This window comes from Ambystoma mexicanum, chromosome 11 (genome assembly GCF_040938575.1).
Source record: "Ambystoma mexicanum isolate Mex_15411 chromosome 11, UKY_AmexF1_1, whole genome shotgun sequence".
NCBI classification, from domain to species: domain Eukaryota; kingdom Metazoa; phylum Chordata; class Amphibia; order Caudata; family Ambystomatidae; genus Ambystoma; species Ambystoma mexicanum.
In genome coordinates this window covers 854919024-854932127 of record NC_090934.1, presented here as the reverse complement: position 1 = coordinate 854932127, position 13104 = coordinate 854919024, and the positions used below count along the sequence as shown (strand labels likewise).

At 43.8% G+C, this 13104-nt stretch overlaps 1 protein-coding gene across 4 annotated transcripts in view; it reads right to left on the bottom strand.

Annotated features, from left to right (window-relative positions):
* The window catches only part of SAXO4 (stabilizer of axonemal microtubules 4), a 438314-nt gene that overhangs the window by 43490 nt on the left and 381720 nt on the right, over positions 1 to 13104 (bottom strand). For all 4 annotated transcript variants that reach the window (XM_069623878.1, XM_069623881.1, XM_069623879.1 and 1 more), the window contains 2 exons: positions 3693 to 3787; positions 2173 to 2337 (listed from right to left, as the gene is read on the bottom strand). In XM_069623878.1, the coding sequence (XP_069479979.1) occupies positions 2173 to 2337; positions 3693 to 3787 (260 nt within the window). The remainder of the gene's footprint in view (positions 1 to 2172; positions 2338 to 3692; positions 3788 to 13104) is intronic.

The window sequence follows — 13104 nt, the reverse complement described above, 5'->3', positions numbered from 1 at the left end:
TAGAAGTCCAAAGTGCCTCCGGGCACATGAAATAATGGAACGAGGGGCATTTGGGGCAATGCCTGCAGCGCCAGAAACGTGCGAACCAGAATGAGAAGGAAGGGGAATAGAGCAATAGCTCAATATAAAATAACTGTAGCTGGGAAATGGAAAGCCAGGCGCCCGACTTGCTTCTTACAAAGCCGCTCATTCGAGCAAATATTGTTAGGGAACTTCTCAAGTGCTGTGCATAGCACATATTCACATTCAATTATCATCCCAACCGTACCCAGGATCTGAACCTGAGAACTGCCGATCCTGCACACATCGCTGCAGCTCGTGCACAACCCACTGAGCTATCTCACCTCTGTAACAAAACCCAGCTGTTCTCGAACCCCAGCACATGATCTGTGGGCACCAACCTTGGTCAGGGCTTTCACACACACCACTGCAGCAATCGCTCAACCCACTAAGCAAATATGCATATATAGGAAATGCGCAGCCATGTGGGTCTGGCTGAGGGGTTTTCCAGCTCCTCAGTTGCTCTATTGCCCATCTCATTTTATGGTACACCTGCACCCCTTATCACATCCTCCTTTCAAACTTTGCACTCTCTTCTTGGCACCCTGGTGTCTATAAATGCATAATGCAAAGAACAACAGTAAATGCTAAAACTATTGGCATTGCCAATGCTTGTATTATTTGTATTCGTTTTTAAGAATTGGCCTCAATAAACATCTGCAGACAATGATTATCAACTGCAAATTTAGATTGAGCAGGTTGTTTCAATTGCAAAATTCACCATGCTGAAAATCCCAAAAGAGGCGCTTCATCAGTCCACTCCCTTCCTCTCTCCGACCCAACATTTCCCCTACATGGCTTGGGTAGAATCTCCAATCTAGCTACCATTCTTCCTTCCCATGTAAATGAAAACATTTCTAATCCTAAAGTTTTTGGGTCATGTCTCAGGCTTACCTTCACCTATCCGAGCCTTTTGTTCTTCATCTTTTTTCACCACCTGGCGCTTGCTGTTAAATCCAATCCAGTTCCAGATTGTGACGGGTAATTGTTCTGCCCAATGGGATTTTCGGACCTGATATGCCATCTAATAGTTATCCAGCTTGGACATTGTATTCCCTGAATGGGTATCGTACCAAAATACCGAACAAGAGAATCCCGAGGAAGAAAATTCTGATTTTTAATTGGCGCATTTCACTGCATATATATGTGTGTGTGGAGAGGGGGAAGCGGGGGGGGGGGCGCTGGGGGGGCAGAGTTGGGGTAATAAGAAATATGGGGAGCAAACGGGGACTGCGGTTGTCTCCCCCCTCACATACAAGAAATTGACAGTGTCGTTTTCGGGATTTTCCTTTCGCAGTGATCACATAGATGCCCCAGAATGTCCTGCCGAGGCCGAGCAGGCCCATAACTGAGCACTCTTCCTCGGCTCTAAGCCTACCCAAGAACTGAAACCAGAACCTACCCCCAGCAATGCTCCAGCCACGAGCCTGCCCCTTCCCCCCTCCCGTTCTAAGCCCCAAGTAATACCCAGGGTGCAAAAGTGACTTGTGACTCTGCCCAAACAAAAGGAGCTCGTTGAGGGGCTCCTTGCTCATTACAGCCCATTGTACCAGGCTTTCGTGCTGGATACTTCCCTGGGAAGCATGCATGATATCCCACGAAGCAAGACAGGTTCGATCCCCGGGTCCGCGCTTAGAAGCCTCTGGATATTTAAGCGCGTTATAAATATGCAACTAAGAAAACAAAAAAAACAACAAAACATTCTGTACAGCGCCTCGATGCCCCCGGGCTGTGTGAGCGCTTTCAAAATACAAATAAAGAAAATAAATACAGGAGGGGGTAGAATTATCCAAGACATAGAGAGTCCAGACATTAGGGGCTCTAGTATAATCGGAACATTCTGCCCAATGAAGGCAGAGTGTTTCAATGATATCTGGTAGATATTGATAGCCTTCCTTGGTGTCAAGCCTCTGCCACTGTGGGTTGGAGAGTAAAAAAGCCCCTTCGTGTCCTTTTAGCAGATTATTTCAAGCGCAAGCATGGCAGAGTGTGCAAATAGCATTCTCAACAGGCACATATGTACAGATAGTTGCAATTAATCAGCAGTGGCCAGTTTACACACACAGTGCATGCGCACCGAGGGACACATTCGGCGCAGGCCTGCTGTGGTACCTGGCTACGTGTGGGTGCAGCTGTCTCAAGACCTCTGTGGAGTTGCCATAGGTCCCCAGCTTGCGGGCGACATTGTTAGCAGAGAAACCATCAGGCAGGATTTTCTGGATCCCGCCACGTGTCCAGCCTTCCCTGTCCAAGCCCAGTGGCGTCCGGTCATGGAACCTGTGGGAAAAGAATACAACGGTTAGGGGTGGGCGGTAACCGGGGGCAAAGTGAAGTGCAGTGCTCAAATGGGGGCCTTTAGATTGGGCAACAGGGAAGCCTGTGCAAAATGCGTTCGTCATCACTGTATGTCTATTCCGCCGTGTGCGCGCCTGAGGTATCTGGAGTTGAAGGCAGGGGAGCCTTTACACAGACCTCTAGATATGATCATGCGAGCATCCTGGGCTGTGCACCTCCACCGATATCTGGGAGACCTGTAATAGAACTATAGATCTCACCATGTGTCTATAGTTCCTTGTGCACAAAGACATTGGGGGGGGGGGGGGGGGGGGTTTCCATGTAATAATGTCCCCGCAAAAGGCATTATTGCATTGAACATTCAGTGACACCCGCGCAACTCCCAATTTTTTGTTTTTACAAGGGGAGCAGGGGACATCCCCGCAACCCGTCCTATGTCGCCAAAAGCTTTTCCCTGAGACATCATGTATGAGGTCATTATTACCCGATACCATTTGTAGTCAGAAACTGGAGACAAAGTCAGCATCTCTCCATCTAGGCTGGCCAAGTCCTGTCCTTGCCCCCCTATACCCCTCACCCACCTCCATCCATCTGATTTTCAGAATAATGCCTGACTATATAAATAACTTACATTTCGATTCAATTTATTCAGATGAATTGTGTGTGGATATCCTGAAAACATGGAGTGGAGTCTACTCTTGATCATTGGACTTGGAGAAACTTGCTCTATATCCAGAACAAGCGGCACAGAGTCCTCAGGTTTTTTTTTTATACAGGGCCCTCATAACAACACGTGACCATCTCTCCATGTCCAAACCAAAGGGCTTTTAGAGTCAGAAGAGGGTTACATTTATGCTAAGAAGTTGATCTGACCATGAGCCCAACCTACCATGTGCAACCCTAGAGTCATCTACAAAGATGGAGCTACTGCACTTAGGATCCTGGTACCCAATGCAAGATGCACTAAAGAGAAATATAAGCATATGGTTGCAGAATGCAGATGGCCAGTGGTCTACTGAACATGCAGCCGCTTAGTACAGGTGCTTGTACGCTCAACAAATCAGCAGGGCAAATGTCATCTCATGTGGATCTGCTCAGGGAGAACACAGCACAAGTTGTGCTTGGTGAGGTCAGGGATGATATGATATAATATGATATGGCATTTGTAACGCGCCTAAGTGTATACACGATGATGGGGGGGGACTCAATTTAAGTTGTTCAAGGGATCATATTAATTCATGGCAAGGTATCGCTGGCTAGCTTGTGAGGGGATGTCGGGGGAGCTGCACGCAACAGTGATTGTCAGTGGTTATTTCTGGATGGGTACACTCACTCACCGAAGGTTGTAGCTAGACAGGTACGGCTCCGGGTGGTTAGGGGCAGTGGCAGATGCCACGTACATTTTATTGTTCTCACTGAATCCGGTTAGCTCCTGTGAAGAGAGAAGGGATGAAAATAGCATACTACTTGCCCACAACTATCCATGTTGCCCTTCCACATGGCATTAGATCCTAACTGCGCAGTAAAACTGGTGCTATATGTGAGTGAAATATGCATTTGTGTTTGCTTACGTAATGAATGAATACTTCTATTCCTCCACGCCCCGGTAGGCCACACCGCTCGTTTGCTGTATTTCTTCAGCAACCAGAAGTTAATTTGCCGGTTTGGGTCTATTTGACGGAAAACATTTGACCTAATCACATTTGATCGAATTTATTTGATCTTTTTATAGGTCTAAAATGCAGGGGGGAGACCCTCGAACCCCTTCCCCACTTCGCCTCAACCTAATGTATACCCTTACCCACCGCATATGTATATTTAATTAAATTTGGCCAAAAAAAGTCACAAAAATTCGATCAAATATTTTAGGTAAAATGTTTTTAGGTCAATTATGCTAATACCCATTTGCCAGATGCACACTTCTCTTCTCTGCATAACTACGCCTTGGTGTAAACACGGAGGAAGTGTGCACCATTACCGTGCATGTACCTGGTGTTATGGCATCCAGTATAATATAATGGGCATGGGGCGTAAGCAGGATGGGGGGTGCAGGTGGTGTGTGTGTGTGGGTGTGTGCATGCCTGTGTCCTCTAAAGACAGTCTGAAACCTCCCCTCAGAGTTGGCCCTGCTAGGAAACTCTGAGCCCCGAATGCAAAGATGGCTGCTGTGGACAGTGTGAGACGAGGGGTTGAAGAAGGCAGACTCTACTTAAAAAGAGACATCAAAAAGCAGAATTCTCCAACATGGGTATGTTAAAGGGGAGGCTGCAAGGCATTTAGAACATGTTACGGTCCATTGTAGCATTGCAACAGCAACATCAATTTGAACGCTCAGTGTTGATTCAGAAATAAAAATGCTCTCCATCAATCTACAATTTTAAGTCACTTTCCATGTTTTAGTGAGGGCACCTCTTTGCCAATGTGGGTTAAAAAAGCATATTCATTATGCATACAGATCGCACCCACAAGAAAGGGCATTGAATTGGCAAGCACATTGTCTCGAGAGGATAGCTCAGTGGCAACGTTCTCACCTTGGAAGCAAGATGAGGCCGGAGCAACACAGGTTCAATCACCAGGTCCACGCTTAGAACCTCTGGGTATTTATTAAGCGCGTTATAAATAACCTATCATATTGCATTACCCTTATATATTCTTGTGACATACCCTTCCACAAAATAATATAGTGCCGCATTACAAGTTTGGCGTGACGTCACTTTTCCTGCACTGCCAAACTACAAGTTTGGCGAATTACCACCGGCCAAATTACCAAGCGTCAATTCCACTGATTTTAGGAGTAAAAGTGGAGGATTTACCCCCAGCTTAATGCTGCACGTAAATCCTGCACTTTTCCTCCAAAAATTGTCGGTATTAACACTCGATAATTCCATCAGTGGTAATTCCACCAAAAATCACCAATGGAGTCCTAATGAATCCAAGAAATGGGGATATGCACCACCTATCACAAATTGCAATCCTGTGGTAAACCCATGAGAACAAGTGGCGGTAACAGTAATTCCATTTGGCGGTATTCTGACATATTCGCCGCCGGAATACCGCCAAACTCGTAAGGATGCCCATTGTCTGAAACCACATGATCTAACATCCTCCAAATATACTCCAATATTACCAAAACGTCCTTTCAAAGAAATCAAAGGAACTCCATGGCTAAAGATATCCATAACATATGTCCTAAAAAGCACATGCCAATCTCAAGAAAATAATCACAAAGGCACTAGATATATTTACCCCATACAAAGAGGCAAAAAACGAAGACACAAAAAAATAGTTCTATGAATCCTTAGACGCTCCAAAAGAACAAGGCAGAAATCTAAACAGTTGGATATGAGGCCCAACTATCAGAGACTATGTGATCCAAAATATCCTCAATCAGCACCCACTCGATACCCCAAAGCTCGGTTCTCCACAAAACACATATTATGCACCACCAAGAAACTGAACTGCCCTAGAGAACTGTGCAAAGTGTTTCAGAGTATCATCTCCATGCAATGCACACCCTCTGATATCCCTCACTCCCAAGACCTGTGCAATTGATTCTCTGCCTTCTTCATCAATACGACTACTAATATTGAAGGCTTCATCATGCAAGGAACTGACAGCAAATCACACAATAGTCACACCATGTCCACCATTCCCAAAACAACAATGCATCCACCATAAAACAGTTCTCTTATTTTCAAGGGTACAGAAATCAACAATTAGCAACCTGATGGAGAGCTCTTCAACCAGCAAATCATTGAAGCAACCCATTCCCTAGAGCAACTGCAATGGGCCACAATGACATCCTAGCCAAAGTCATCATAAATATCACTTTCTCTTAACAGCAACTGTGCCAAATGATTTGACATACTCTTTGATAACCCCATTCCCAAATAAAGCCTCTCAAATGAGGATGAAAGCAAATATAGACCCCAAGACAGCCTCTCAGGTTCACAAAAGATCACCAAACTTCAGAAGCACATAGCAAACTGGACAAAGGCCAATCATCCTTCACACTCCGTCACCTTACAGAAAGAGCAGTGGTTTCTGTGTAGGCTGACATACTAGGACTGGCTGTTGAAGTATTGCAGTTGGTGCTAATCCTATTCACCATATCATAGTTATTTATGATGGTGGACCTTCACATCATGGTCCAGCATATACAGTCAAAATCTAGGATGACTAAGCCCTCCATAAAAAGGTTCTACTCATTCCTAACAAAAATGAAATATGGTGTGAGAATTTGGGAAATTAAATCATCTACCCAAGCAGGTTGCCAGCAGGATCTTGCAGCCCCCTCCATCTTCACCCATCTGTGTAACAAATAATCACAAGAGCACTGATGACCCTACTCTGAGAACACTGACTGAACTTCCACTGATATATAGAGGAAATGCCTGTGCGGGACAGGAATGAATGGCCAATCCTTAAATAATAAAGGGGTTGGAAAAGGCCTCACTGTCACTAATCTAAGAGGTATTTCCCTATCTCAACCACAAACTAGGGGCCTGTCCTGTGTCAAGATGCCCAAAGCAAAAATGTCCTGTGTCTGAAATCCTAACCTAGCCCTCTTTTACTAAAAGTAACTCTAAGTTGTTAAGTGTATTGTCTTTGGCTTGAAAAGTGCACACATGTTCAAGTTCAACAAAAAGATATAAATCTACCAAAAGTTCCAAATGGACAATGTTCACAGTTCCAGGGAATGACTCCCTTCCCCGGATTTCTCTCCACCAAATCAAAGTTCAAAAGAATAATAAAGTTCTCTTGGTTTTGCAATTCACTACATGGGAAAGGCTCCCATCCCCAAGTCTTTTCCACATTGAATGTAATCCAAAATCCTAAGGGCTCGAATCTTCATTGGGATTCTCTTTTCAAAATACCATGAATGTAATTAAAAATCCCAAGGGCATGAATCTTCCTTGGAATGCTCTGTCTCACAAAACACCTGGTATACTCTCCTGCCAGGTTCTCTCATATAGTTTCTTAATACAATTTGGGTGCGGGTCCCGACTCGAAAAGCACCTGATACACTCTCCTACCAGGTTCTCTCATATAGTTCCTTGATAAAATTTGGGTGCGGGTCCCAGACTCGGAAAACACCTGGTATACTCTCCTGCCCAGTTTTCTCATATGTTCATTCACTTTCAAGATCTGAGGATATATGCCTTTCCCCATGTTCCTCTTATCATTGGTCTATTTGTATCTCCCCAAACACTGGGACTTATTTTGTTATGTAAGCCGTAGGGAATCTGCCTTCTGTTCCAGTTAGGAACCAGAAATTCCTTTTCCACTGTGGGCTAACCGGGTCCAAATGGACAATATTGCTCCAGCTTCTCTTGCCAGCGCAAAGCTCCTTTGCCTCGCGTCCTGCTTCGGCATCTCTCTTGCCAGCGAGAATGCGTATCCAGTCTATATACCGCCTCACCCTTTCTTGGTGCCGCTTCTTTGCTCCTGTATCCACCTGGCAGCTTGGCTTCCCCAGCAGTCACTAGCCGGTTGGAACTCTCTGCCGTTCTGCAGGGCTTCATCTTTGAACTCCCACGTTACTGAAGGGAGTCATTGGGAGCCAATCAGATTTCTCCAACAGCTAGACCGCTCACTTCGGTCTAGCTGAGAAATCTTCATTCTGGTTGCTCTCTTTCCTGTGTCAGTCTTTGTTACTGCTGTAATTATGTGATGTTTAAAGGTTCTATGACTGAGTGTAGGAGAATATTGAGCGTTACCTGCCACAATATGCCATGAAGGCCTGAGGTACTGAAAGGGTGTCCCTAAAAAGGAACGCGGGAAACAATGTCTCACCCAATGATGTTGCTCCACCCCCCTGAGGGTCACTTCCCCCCACTTCCCTCAAATAGCCACCCCTAGGGGCAGGGGCAGGTAGCAGCTGCCTTCCACTGGCCACATGAGTGGAGGCTACCTCTGGGAAACGAGTGATGACACCATCAAATTCATCACAGTAAGCTCTCCAACTACCCACTCGCTGAAACCTCCTTCCTGTGAAAAAACGCTGCCCATCTCCACACTTGTCAAAACTTTATTGAAAAAAGTTCATAAAAATAAAGATAATGGCCACAACAAACGAAAGCAGTAGGACAGATTCATAGAAGATGGAAAAGACAACCAGAAGAATTAAGAAATCGGATTGGGGTGCATAATTGAGGCTCAGTGAATTCTCCTTCACCTACTGTGATGCGTTGATGCCCATGGTCAGTGGAGCAGTCATGGGCAATGCCTCTAGTAGAAACAGGACCAGGAGAAGATACCTTTCAGTATCATAGATCATAGGAGGCTCTGCAGATGGTGAAAAAGGCATATGCTTTTTCAGGCAAAGGCGATGATCGCCATGCCCTGCAAGTGGCGAGATGTGTCCATGATTTCCTACTCCTGCCACTAGCAGAAAATTCAATAATTTTTGCACGGCACATGTTTTAGGAACATTGGCAGAGAGCTGGTAGACTCTTAGCAAATAGTCTAAGGAAAATGGTGGAGTACAAATGGGTCCCATTTATTCAGTCATATGATGGTGACCCTCTAACAAGGATATTCTTGATAGCGCTCATGCTTTTTAGAGAGAAACCATGAATCCCTGTCTCCCTCTCCTTCAACTAACCTAGACTCTTTTTTTCTGAGCTTACTCAGCCGTGCCTTAACAAGGCAGAAGGGGAAAGGCCTGATAGGCAATTGGAGCTTGGTGAGCTTGCCCAAGCAATTACTGGCATGAAACCCAGTTTTCAAGTCCTGCAGGAATGGTGGGAGTGTTGTTGTAAGGTCCCAGCACAAATCATGCAGGAGCAGATGATGAGCCCTCCCGATACCTAAGTCCTGTCCTTCCAGCAATATTTTGTTTACAACTGCTGAAGCAACCAGGCCAGGGGGAAAGGGGAAGTGGATAAAATAAAAAAGGAGAGGTTCCTTCCGAAAGCCTCGTCTACAAAAATCATGCACCTTCAAGAAACCTGCAAATAAATGCCACTGATGATTACACAACTGTTACATCAAAGGCATTCCCTCATTTAGTTCTATAACACCTTCCTATGATTACCTGACTACCTCTGCCCCAAGCTAGGAGGTAACTCTCAACAACGTGATGAATGTGAGTATTGAATCAGCTTGCTTCTGAACTTTACTCAGGAAAATGCTAGTCCTACGTTTCTTTTTGAATTACCAGTTTTACATTGGTGCTGTCCAAACTCAATCTTCATAGAACACCTTTCTTCAGAAGGATTTCCTACTTTGCTTCCTTCCAGAAGAAACTACTTTAGATGCAATTTACAACTTTCTTTCTCATTTAGACTTGGCCAGTTTTTTATTTCCTGACATTCTCTTAACTTGAAACATTTAACATTGGTAAATTGTCTTGACAAAATTAAATTTCATAGTTTTCAACAGTTGACTAGTTCAATATGCTTTCTTTGACACTCTCCTCCGATCTGAATCTCATTTGCATACTCATCACTGGAACCACATCGAGCCTTAAAGATACATCGCGCAATGCAGATTCAGTTTTCTCCATGACTCGCGCTTCACACAACTTGACGAAACCGCTCCACTAAACTAAGCCCCGAATCCTGCAGAGTCTGGAAATCGCCTCTACTCTTCTAAGCTGCCCAGCTCTAATACCTGAAACAGATGAACACAGCCTTCTTCCGACTCGCATTACAGGTGCAGATGCACGTCACAGGGTTCTTTCTCGAATCCTCTGTTTACAAGGACAGGGCCCTCGAGTGCTATCACTAAACCTTGCTTTAAACTATGCAGCTGATTGCGCGTCACTGCCTGTCACCACAAAGCTTCTTGAATAACGTTTTAAAAAATTAACTTTTCGGAAAGGTAAAGAACAAACATCCAAATTAAATTGTTCAATCTCATATTAATCTTCTCCTCAAAGCAGACATGTCTAGCAGCAGTTCAGTTCAATTATTAAATGACTTCCCTGAAATAAAGTTCCTTAGATTTTGAAATGACACGTATCTTTATCCTTTACTGATTCACTCTCGATATTGGTTGCTGGCCATTACTTTAGTCTTCAGTTACTTCTTCCGTTTCTTTTTTTGTTTTCTCAGGAGCTCTAGCTACTGTGACCTTTTTTGAGCTGAACTAGAATGAAAGGCAGTTCAGAACCTTTCAAGGATTACAAACTACCTCAGTCTGTTCTCTTAACCAATCAATGCTGCTCAGCAAGTCCACCATCTTTGATTGCGACAAATCCGGAGTCCTGAAAAACCTCTGTTAAGGAAATTAAGAGTATTCTTGCCCCAAAAGAACCACATTAAGCACACCTCTTCCAAACCTTGAATTTCCTTCTAGCGTAAACATTTAGTGGGAACCTGAAAGTTGTAGGAAGAAGGTATTAAATGCAACAATTACAACACTGGTATGGTGCTAAGTAGATTGGGGCGTTCATACAGGAAGGAAAACTATTTGCTTGCTTTGGATTTCCTTAACAGACTATATGAAGAATGAACATTCTTTCCAAGACCATCATGGAGGCGAGAATACAGGGCAGTGATTAGTTGGAGGCTTCAGGCAGTTGCAATGTTGCCAGCATCCTACAACTGCCTTTCATCAACAGATTTGAATGTGTCAGGACCAGTTTTTGTGAGCTCTGAGTAATTTGGCCTGCAGAAAGAAGAATCCCTCTAACAGGGGAAAATGTCAACGTGTAACCTGTGACAGCAACACTCAATTTGGGGGCTGTAGTTTACTCAGGGCCGGCCCAACGCATGGGCAGTGTGTGCTGTCGCCCCAGGACCCACGTTCTTCGGGGCCCCGCAGCCACCAGCTGCAGAGAGTACATGAAATAACACAAATTGCTTTAAACAGGGGCTGCACGTCTGCTTCCAGGCATAGGACTCCCGTCTTAACGAGGCTGTGCTTTCAGCTCCCACACCCCCGTGACTCTCTTCTAGAGACAAATACTCTGCCCAGCAGCCTATCAGACCCCAATGGCCTCACATTTAGGTTTTATCACGCTCTTTGTTTTAGCAGAGCGTTTAAAGTGTAAGCTTTTTTATGAGTAATGGTCGATTTAATAACCATTGTTTTGAACAGGGCGTTCATAAGAGGTATTTTATTTTGAAAGAACACACAAAAAACTTTGCTGCCCAAATCTGTCTTCTTTGAAGGCAATTAAAATATGTTAACACAAAAGTTCTAAACTATCTCTCGCTAGTTTTCATGTGTAAGCATTTTGTGTGCCAAATGGGTTTATTTTTTGTAGAATGTCCCATTTCACTAGTAACATATGAAGCATGCCGTTGTCAAACCATATTAAACACCCAGGTTACCTTTTCACATTATCTTTTGTTATAAGTCTTTAGTCTACAAGACATTTCTTATCCTTTTGCTGAATTGCATTCTGGTATTTGTAGTCATCAAAATGGGGAAATTATTGCAACAGTTGAACTCTTTCTGCTTAACATTTTTATAAAAATTCATATGGTTCTGGAGTACTTTAATGATGGATGGTGTGTGTACTTTTCAACTCCTCCTTATACAAATTGAGTATTGTTGAAATCCAAACATTGGGCTGAGGAGGGGAAAGGATCAGAGGGCAAACTGATTGTGAGGATTTGCCAGGTTCATCAATGAAGAGATTGTCTCACTGGCCCTTTGCTGATTTTCAAGGCACAAGTTGAGGGTAGATGTGGGTTAACAGCGTCCCCCACTTTTTTCAGTGTGGACGCCATACCCTTCCGGTGTTTTTGAGGTCGCAATGCAAAAAAAGCTTGTTTGCTCTAGTGTTCGTCCACCAGGATTTGACTCCAGGTCCTCAAGATCTCTAGGCACACGCTTACCTCAACACCACATGAAAATGTCTTCAAAGCATATGTCTTGTATTGGTATTTTGCTTTTAATGGACTATTTCAATATAGAGTTTTGCGTTTAAAAGGGGCACACCTTTTATACTTTTCCAGCAGTGTTATAGGAAGGTCTTCCTTAGCTGGTTCTTTTTTGGTTATTTATGATTCATTTTTTGAAAGACAATGCTCATTTATACTGTGAATATTCTTCTTTTAGGGAAGGCCAGTTGAAGTAAATGTGCATATTTCATTTTTAGATACGTTCAGTCCCTGTGTGTATGTTAATGAGCCCGCCCACTTATTTTGGGAGTAGAGCCCCAATAATAACATTGGAAGACCTGCACAATTGCTTACTCTAACTGCTTTAATACATTCCAGTACATATCTTTTGCTTCAAGCTTCGATACATTTCTACAAAGCAAAGCTTGTGCCAGCTATAGCCTACGGTGCCGAATCTATGCCAATGACTCCACTGTATATTTGGCAAAAACTTGAAGGCTATTACTGGAGGAAACTCTTGATTCTACCTCCCTCTACCACAGTCTCAGTAGTGAGAAAGGAGCTCAGCCTTACCTCATTGAAAGGCATAGTGAAGTTAAATGGTTTGATGCTCTTCAGAAAAATTGAAACCTCAAACCAAACACTATTTGAACTTATGCGGGAGGAAATGAACAAAGGCTCCAACGCTATGCTGCGTGAATGGAAGAGCAGAAACATCTGCCTTTTGGAAGAAATCGGTAGCTCTGAAAAAGAACTTGAATATAATCCAACAAAGACGGCAAAAAAACTAAAAGAATGGGATTGGTGCAGACCTTGGATAAGGCGGTGAAAAATAAACTTACTAAACATCTACCATTGAACTTCCAGAAGATAAACCAACCCATGACATATCTCATAAAATTTCCAAACAAGAGACTTCGTTCGACCTTTTTAAGAGCTCGGCTAAATC